The sequence below is a fragment of the Gymnoscopelus braueri genome (assembly GCF_963280865.1).
Source record: "Gymnoscopelus braueri genome assembly, chromosome: 19".
NCBI classification, from domain to species: Eukaryota; Metazoa; Chordata; class Actinopteri; order Myctophiformes; family Myctophidae; genus Gymnoscopelus; species Gymnoscopelus braueri.
Window position 1 is genome coordinate 28,181,148 of NC_137621.1, and position 10,000 is coordinate 28,191,147.

At 43.0% G+C, this 10,000-nt stretch overlaps 1 protein-coding gene across 1 annotated transcript; it reads right to left on the bottom strand.

The window, feature by feature from the left end:
- Window positions 1–1,079: 1,079 nt before the first annotated feature.
- diras1b (DIRAS family, GTP-binding RAS-like 1b) lies at window positions 1,080–2,144 on the bottom strand (the record flags this gene model as incomplete). Its single annotated transcript, XM_080413360.1, has 2 exons — window positions 1,080–1,367; window positions 1,836–2,144. 2 exons carry the CDS (start codon window positions 2,142–2,144, stop codon window positions 1,080–1,082), a joined length of 597 nt encoding a protein of 198 aa, XP_080269486.1.
- Between the last annotated feature and the right edge of the window lie 7,856 nt (window positions 2,145–10,000).

A 10,000-nucleotide genomic window follows, 5' to 3' on the forward strand; every position in this document is an offset into this window, starting at 1 on the left:
TGTGTGTGTGTGTGTGTGTGTGTGTGTGTGTGTGTGTGTGTGTGTGTGTGTGTGTGTGTGTGTGTGTGTGTGTGTGTGAGTGTGTGTGCGTGTGTGTTTGGGCGGGGTTGTTGAGGTGTGGCGGAGCTGACAACTAAAGGTTGATGCTTCATCTACCATTGAAATTATGCTACTGTAATGCAAGTTACAGGAGACAGTCATGCAGGCTTGGATGTATAGCATGGCAAGTCCCTCTCCCATTCTCAAAACATTGACTCCAGATCTCAATGAACCCAAATGCTCTTGAATCAAATGAGCTGAATTTTAATTTGTACCAGAGGAGTGTGTTTCACGGACTTTCTCAATGTTACACATTATGCATCGCATTAATCTACAGGCAATATTATTATACTTATGCGAGGTGTTGTGTAGTTGGAGATAGGACCTGGTTGAAGTTGAGAGTGTGGGAGTGAGATGGACAATAATCCAATTCATGCATCCATAGCCTTCGCACTGCTGCTGTGCGCGCTTGTTACTGCAATCAAAGATCTTGAGCCTCTCTGTTACAGTAGTTGCTTGGCTGATGGAAAAGTTGCACACGCACAAACACACATACACACTGCGTAGTCTCTGGAACTTGGGTTGAGGACCATTGCAGTACAGTATGTACATACAGTATGTGACATACACACACTCTCTTTATCTCCAAGCAGTCCATGTCAACATCCTTGTCAATGTTCTTCTGCACTGCATACCTCCTTCTCTCTTTCTCATTCAGTAGTATTCACAAAGATGTAGAGTTCTAAGTTAAACACCCAGATCCCACAGGATTACACACTGACTGCTATGGGATCTGACTCATATGTTTCAGTGACAGAGACTGCTCCTGTAGGTTCATTGTGATTTGTATTCTTCATGGTGGTGCCTAACAGCTCTGGAGATTTTATTATGGGAGCCATGCGTTTACAGCCAATCAAAGCAAATAAAACCCCTTCAACTCCCGTCATTCTCCTCCACGTTTCCTCTGACCACTCCTCCCTCTCTCGTGCCACCTCCGCTCTCTCCTCCTCCTCCTCATCCTCCTCCTCCTCAGTCCCACTCTACATCACACTGCATTTACCCTTCAGTCTCTCTGCACGGGACTGCTTCCCTGAGCGCTTGCCGTCAATGTTGAGGCTCATGTTCCTCTTCTTGTCCAAGTTGAGGAGCTCCTGGAAGAGCTCTGTCACGTTGTGGTTGGTCTTGGCAGATGTCTCCATGAAAGCACACTTCCACAGGTTGGCCTGGGCCTCACCGTCCTTGGTCTCCACCTCCCGCTGGGTCTCATCGCTCTTGTTGCCCACCAGCATGATGGGAATGGCCTCCACGTTGCCCTTTATGGCTAGGACCTGCACAGGAGGAAGGACAATAGGGCAGAGGGTAACAATATTAGACACTGGAGCAACCGTAAACTAAGTGTAAATTAGCCCTCCCTCTATAAGATATGTTGATGTCATCTGTTGTTTTCTGTTTATTGTGTCTGTCTATGTTTTAGTTTTTGATAGATTAATCAGATCAATAGCTGTGTTTGTCTTAATGCACTCATTTTGACATGTATGTTACTTTACTATTGCATGTTTCCATTTTTTGCAAGGACCATCCACACCAAGCACATAAATAAATTGTTCCCCATTGCCGTCTCGTCAGTATAGTTGTGACGTGGACTTTGCCATCTTTTAGGGTTAGAATGATTTAAAAAATATATATCTTTATAACTATAACAGTTATAGTTATAGTTATAAGGCTTTGTGTGGACAGCCCTTAAGTCGTGGGGCTAAACAAGGTCCTAGTAAAAACGGAGCTCCGTCAGGTCTCACCTGTTGATAGATGGGTTTGAGCTCCTCCAGGGACTGTTTGCTTGTGATGGAGTAGACCAGGATGAAGGCGTGGCCTTTGGAGATGGACAAGCGCTGCATGGCCGGGAACTGGTGGCTCCCTGTGGTGTCTGTGATCTGCAGTGTACACACACTCTTGTCACAGCTGATGACCTGGCGGTAGGTGTCCTCCACTGTGGGGATGTAGGTGTCCCTGAACGTGCCCTTCACGAAGCGCAGCACCAGGGAACTCTTCCCCACCCCGCCCGCTCCAAACACCACAACACGATAGTCATTACTCTGCTCCGGCATTCTGCCCCTTCAGGCTGAAGACAGAATTATTACACCTATGGAGGGGAGAGAGACAGCAGAGGGAAGGGAGAATGAGCGAAAGCGTATGACAGACAGAGGGAGGGGGTGCGAGAAAGTATGGGGGGATGTTGCACTTTCACAGTAATAATATCGGTTTTAGCGGTCTGACTATGAGACATGGTACAAATTAGAGAGGATGAGGCTGGGGTTGCTCCAACTATTTTTACATGACACAGGCATCCGCCCCCAATCAATCTAGAGCAATAGTACAGTATCTCAGTTTCAACCCCAAAACGTCTCAACGTCTCCTTATATATCAACTATTTATGCGGCACAGAGTGGAAGAAATGACAGTGTCCTTGTTTAGACCAGGATCAGTTTTAGGCCAATTTTATTTTTGGGTTTATGGAGCTCTCTGCACTCGTTAACCACTTAAGCCCTATATATACTTCATCGTATAGTGATTATAGCTGACATACGAGCCTGATTGAGCTGCTAATTTCGTTATTTTTGAAAGAATAATAATAATATATACACACATGCACACACACACACACACACACACACACACACACACACACACACACACACACACACACACACACACACACACACACACACACACACACACACGCACATATAATGGTGACATGACATGCCCAAAATAGGGAGGCCGGCTCATCATAGCATGTGGTGCTGGATTGTCATATACAGCAATGTCTAAATTATAATTTGCCGTACAACCATGTTGCTGTCACCAAAAATACAATTCTCTTGCAAATCTGTTATCTTTGGCGAGCGACATGATCGAGCAAATCATACATATAAATTAGACTTTAGTCTTCTCACAGCTTGCTGCATTTCAAATAAATATGGACTGTAATGGATAAGAAATATAGCATGATGCTTCCCCCAGGCATACAGTGGTAGCTATTGCATTAGTCCTCATTCATTCTGCACCATTTTTCATTAGGACTGCTGGGGCAATGTTTTTTTGTGTGAATCTTACTGAGTGGAGAAAAATAAGCATAATATTTAAAACAACATTCTAATGTAACCCAAGAACCAGACCATTAAACAACAGTGTAGCTCAATCAGAGATAAGTCTGCAAAAGGGGTATCTACAAGACTGTGATACTCACACATACTGTACATAATACATGTAACACTCATATAATATAACACTGAGCCATGACGTCCTCAGTCACTTGTATTGTGCGTGCCCCCTCCCCCCCACACACACACACACACACACTTGCACAGAATGCACGCGCACACACACACACACACACACACACACACACACACACACACACACACACACACACACACACACACACACACACACACACACACACACACACACACACATGCATGGCCGCCCCCACTGACACACAAAAATTACTTTTGTGTGTTTGTGTTTGCATGTGCAATTTCCAAATGTCCTTGCATTATTTATCTCTTCAAGGCCTAACCCCATTACATGGTCTTTTACAGTCCATAATAAGATACTACTTCAACTGTGATCATGTGGCAGTCTCTAAGTACAAACTGTAATGAAAAGGTAAATCAACAGCAGCACTAGATGGAATAAGTGGATTTCTGTCACACTCACGCCCACTATCGTTGGCACAGTGCCCCGTAATTGCATTGCCAGATTCTAGATAATGTCAGTCAAGAAGTTCAAAATTAATGTGATTTCAGTGAGTTTTATTGCCTATGTTCAGCAATGATTCTGGGTCACATCTAAGGGAGATTTAATATCTGTCATGAAAATAAATGAATGTGTCTCAGTCCTTTCTGGCCATAGTTTGATGGAGGCTGCTGTTGTGTGCAGTGCTGGAAGATGTACCAAGATGTTTTGCTTAAGTAAAAATAGTGCAAGTGCCACATTGTAGAAGTACTCTGTTACAAGTAAAATTCCTGTATTCAAAATGTTACTTAAGTAAAAATAAAAACGTATTGGCATTGAAATACACTTAAAGCACCAAAGTAAAAGTACTCAATTTGTTTAAACATTTTCCAAAATCTTTCGAAAATAGCCGATCTACAAGCTCACAACGAATCACCATGAAATATGCAACTCAAGTCAGGATTGGCTGGTTATCTGAAGCCAAGACCCACCGTGGTGGTGTCCGATTAGAACTAAAACTGAGAGCTCTAACCTGTGTAGTTTGAAGGGTGGTCCAAAGTAACTAGTAGCAGAAGTATGGGTGTAAAGAGTACTGTAAGATACCGGCTATCAAAATCTTTAAAAAAATGCGAATCTACAAGCTCACAAAGCGTCACGATGAGCTTGTATAAAACAGCCAATGTATAAAACAGGTCTTAATTGATTCATGTATGTTTTTTAATAATAACCTAAATCTGAAAAGTAACTGGTAAGTGGTAACTAAAGCTTGCAAATAATTGTAGTGGAGTAAAAAGTAAAATATTTGCCTCTAAGATGTAGTGGAGTAGAAGTTTAAAGTATAAAAAAATGTAAATACACAATTAAAGTAAAAGTAACTCAAAATTGTACTTTGTACTTGAGTAAATGTTTTTAGTTACTTTCCACAAGTTGTATGGTGTGATGAAATGCTAGACCTACTAACATTTTTGTCCAACCTAGATGGGCCACACTCCAAGAATGAATCAACAAAATGAGCCACAGGGCCAACATTATTTCCAATCGTCATCAGGTTCACCTCATGTGATTAAACACCTTTCACTGATGCCACAAAAGGTTGCCCTATCTATCACTGCCTTTAAGCAGCAATTCAGACCACTGTGATTTTTCTCCACAACGTTTTAATGCTTAATTTACACTCCCGTCATATGACGGTGTCACACGCAGAAAATATCCGATCTACAAGCTCACAACGCGTCGCATCCGTGAAGCGTTGGGAGCTTGTAGATGGCTATTGTTGGAGTGCAACACCATCATATGATGAAATATAAATCAAACTTAAAACATGTTTTGTCTCCTCAAGATTCCTTGATCTGAATAGGCACAAGGCTATGATGGGAAACTTATTATTGCTATTTAAGGGACGGATTTTTTACATTATCTGGTGGGGTAAAAGAGCAGGCCAGAACACCAAAGATATACAGATGAAAGAATACTGCTGGTCACTGCTTTACACTGGCTCAAAATGTCCAGCATCATGGTCTTTAGTCTGATCTACAGTATGAGATCAGACTAAAGGCTAAATATACTAACTAGACAGAATGACCTCTGCTTGGCTCTGTACAATATCAGGTCATGGATATATGCGTGTGTGTGTGTGTGTGTGTGCGCGTGAGTGAGTGAGTGTGTTCATTCATGCATGTGTGCGTGCGTGCGTCCATGTCCTCTGTCTGTCCCTGATTACTTTGTAATACGCTTTTCTCGCTCTCTTACTCTCTTTCCTACTCCCTGCTGCATGTCTCTCTCCCACGTTCAATCTGTGTAGTTTGCAGGCCTACTTATCGTTTAGCTTTCTCTGAACCTATCCCCTCAGCCTGCGGTCTCTTGCTGTTTCTCCCCGGTTTCTTCCCAGGTCTCCATGCTGTTTAATCAATAAACTAAGAGCACTGTGGTTTTGATCGATGGCCCAGACTGTCTGGGAACAGTCAGTCAGTCAGTCAGTCAGTCAGTCAGTCAGTCAGTGATTCTGTTGTCTTTTTATATTGTTCTCCAGTGCAGTGACAGTGAGTCCTGCCCATTCAATACCCCTCCCACTTCCCACCTGGACTAAAATTAGCTCCCCTCTCCCACCTACCCGACCTATTCCTCCTACGTCTCTCTCTGAGTCTCGGTGCTGCGCACACAGTATGCAGGTGTGAGCAAATGGGCAGTATGCATGCCCACACGCAAACACATGCAAGCACCCCACCCCCACCCACCCCCCCACACACACACACACACACACACACACACACACACACACACACACACACACACACACACACACACACACACACACACACACACACACACACACACACACACACACACACACACACACACACACACACACATCACTATTTGTCCTTGACACCAAGCCACAGAGATTAATGACTTTCCTCCTAAAAGGCGGTTGTCTCCTCTCCTCTCCTCTCCTCTCCTCTCCTCTCCTCTCCTCTCCTCTCCTCTCCTCTCCTCTCCTCTCCTCTCCTCTCAATTTTAAATGGGAGGACTGCATGTCCTTAATGAATTAATGGCACACTATAAACGCATCTGTGGCAGGCCAGCCAAACTCCATTAGGAGATAGCTTTGGCACAGATCAAGCATTCTCTCCTCCCCTCTCCTCTCCTCTCCTCTCTCCTCTCTCAACAAACACATGAAATACCCACTTCCTTCACTCATTTGTCTCATAGAGCAAGCAAAGAAATGTCACCTTTTGCAGAATTTATGCACATAATTTCCCTCAAGAGAGCCACTTAAGCGGTGGCACAAAGGAAGCACATTAACCAACATCAAATACAACGCCATTCAACGGATCAAGAGCATGCTCAAACAGACACCCACAAAGCAGGCCCTGGGAGTCTTGCGGAGCTGTTTTTAATCAGGCGCGGGATTCTGGAAATATATGAATGTTCCACAACGCTGTGAAGCTGTTCCATGGAATAATAATGACTTTTTCAGGTGGGAGAATGCAGGGTTTATTCTGGAGTATTCTGTGACTAACAAATATAACAGGTTCAGTGGCCATGTGTCCCGAGGCACTCGCTGACTGACAGGCATCCACTCCAGCTATTGCATATATACATGGACCCACAGCAACATGCGCATCTACACACACGCACAGCTACACACGCACATACACGCACACACGCACGCACGCATACACGAAGGATCTGAGTCAAGCACAGTCCTTGTTGGCAGTGTCTGGCAGATATTATCAGACAGGGAGTGAAAATGTCATTGTGTGTGTGTGTGTGTGTGTGTGTGTGTGTGTGTGTGTGTGTGTGTGTGTGTGTGTGTGTGTGTGTGTGTGTGTGTGTGTGTGTGTGTGTGTGTGTGTGCGTGCGCGCGTGCGTGCGTGCGTGTGCATGATGTTAATCTGAGTTTAGAGAGAAATGGAGGGAGAAAGAGAATAAATTAAATCCAGTCTTTCAATGGGCATATTTGCAATACGTTTTTGTGTGTGTGTGTGTGTGTGTGTGTGTGTGTGTGTGTGTGTGTGTGTGTGTGTGTGTGTGTGTGTGTGTGCGTGCGTGCGTGCGTGCGTGCGTGCGTGCGTGCGCGTGCGTGCGTGCGTTTACATATACAAATGTACATCTGTGAGTGTGTGTTTGCATATGCTTCATGTGTGAATGTGTGTGCATGTGTCCTCCAGAATGTGCAAGAGATTGCAGTACTGTGGTCTTGGCTTAGTGGCTAATCATTGAGCTTAACCTCCCCTGTGCTTCTGGACTGCTCTGCATTGACCCAATTCCCAGGACTTAAGTTACGAGCAGTCTCCCTAAGACACTACATGCAACCCCTAATGCACGTACAAACACTTTGATGGTTTGTGTACAACCCTTGAACTAGAATTGGCTGCACAGTCACCAGTGGTGGACAACGTACTCAACTCCAGTGAGTCAAGGTGTAGATGAAAGATGCGTATGGATTGAAATGTTTTGCTTTATCAGTGGGGTGACAAGGGTGGCAATACTCCAGTCTTTTATTCTTTTGGGCCAGGCATTTGGGTGCACCCCCGAGCTTGGTGCCCTGGTCTGCAGCCCCCAAAGCCTGTACATTAAGCTGGGCCAGGATATTCCTGGTCAAATATTACTCAACTGCAGTGAAAGTTGCTCATTTAAATTTGTACTGGAGTTCAAGTAGCCTACTGGAGTATTCGCTTTAAAAAAAGGATGTATTCAAAAGTACATGCTTTTTAAAATACTTAAGTATTCAAAAGTACAAATGACAAAGTAGATTTTTTTTTTGATTTAGACATTTCCCCCCCAAAATGCAAAGATTTCCCAGACATTAAAAAAGCAATAATAGTGAAATAATCTGATCTACATGCTCACCATGTGTCTCATCGTGACTCGTTGCAACAAAAATACAAATACTCAAGTAAAGTACAGATAACGGTACTCAAACATTTTACAAATGTACAGTACTAAAGTAAATTAACTTCGTTACTTTAGTTCAATTTGTACAATATTTTGGGTTAAATTAACCCTGAGAATTCTACTGTGTACACTTCATTAGAAACAAAAGCCTCTGAAGTTCAAGTTAGCCAACAGTGTTTTGTTAATGTTGGCTTCAATGATGGCTGAGAAGACCTTGTAATTCCATCAGGGTATGGGTTTGTGATTCAAAACATAGAGATGCAAACTCTTCCTGTAACTGCAATCCTGAGATCTGAGAGCAATTTCACCCACTCTGTAACTCTGTTACACCTGTAATCATGTGATGTGACAATAAAGATGACTCTGTTTCTGATTCTGTATGCAGTAAGGTAATTCACCCAGGCACAGTGTAGAGGAGTGGGACAATAGGACATTGACTGTGTGTGTCTGAAAGATCTCCTTTTTAAGTCTCAAACCTGGGGAAATGGGCTTGGAAAAGTGAGCAAAAACCACAAGTATTATCAACAACTATTGTCAAAGTGTATCGGAGCAAGGCCCTGAACCTCAGCTCCAGTGAGACTGCTAAGGGGCTAACAGTACAAGACTGTTATAGCGAAAGCCAGGTTCAAGCTGTGTACATGCTTGTTTCTCCCTGACCCTGAAAAAACACTGTTTTCCAATCCCTCATCTGCAGCCTGTGATATGATGTATACCTCCAACAGAGATATCAACCTCTCTAATCATCTCATAATCAAAGCCAACGCCATGCGTCACCAATGAACCAAAACGGAAGCTGTCATTTAGACAGATGAGTGAGCCTCAGGTGTTCCTCCAATCAGTCTTGGAGAGTGAAAAACAGCGGAGTATTAGTTTGATCTGTAGAACCCCCGGGTTGCTCCGTCTGGCCTCTCCATAAGGCCCTGCTAATACCATAGCCTGGCCGCCTGGCATGCAGAGAGGCACTGGCGTAGAAACACCAAGACCACACCTCTCTGCTAAAAATGAAAAGAACATTCAAATGGCTTCAATAGTCACTCTATGTTTTCAGAATGACATTTAATCAATACTTTAGTGCTCTTCAAAAATATGAGCCCAGGCCTGACTGAAGCACTATTTGATATTTGTGGCCAAATATCAAAGCCTACCTGCAGTGGCAGATGGTGACAATGTGTGCATTTTTGGAATGCACACATTGCATATTGAAACAATAATTGTTTCATTGCTTTCAAACCGGGCATTGATTCTTTGTAATACTATTTAATCCAGGTCTGAGAAACACAGAGAGCAGGGACAACAGGGGGGATTCCCGACCAGTGGTATCATTTGGAGTTATCAAGATCCATGTGCAGTCAAGCCATTTTGAGATGTGTTGGTATTTTTAAATATTGCACTGTAAAAAAATATATATATATATATATATATATATATATATATATTTTTTTTTTTTTACAATTGTGATTTGGCAAGCCATCTGGAAAAGGATTGGTCTCTATGTATGTAGCCTATGCATGTATGTCCAATTGTCCACTCAAACATATAAAGCAAGCAAATCACAGAGCTCATGCCGCTACATGCACAATGTCACAAGACAGAAAAAAGTGTTGTATAGTTGATAATCTATGCATGTAAAAGAAAATGCTACATTGCAGTTTTATATATTTTGATAATTTGTCTTGATTAAGGATATGTAAATGTTTTCGATGCTTGTGGCCAGAAAATTACATTGTTATGTGAGCTGAAGGTCAATGGTAATAGCTTATATAAAGATTATAGCGGAAATAACTCCTTGGTACTTGTCATCTCATTTCACCACGGTCTTAGTCCA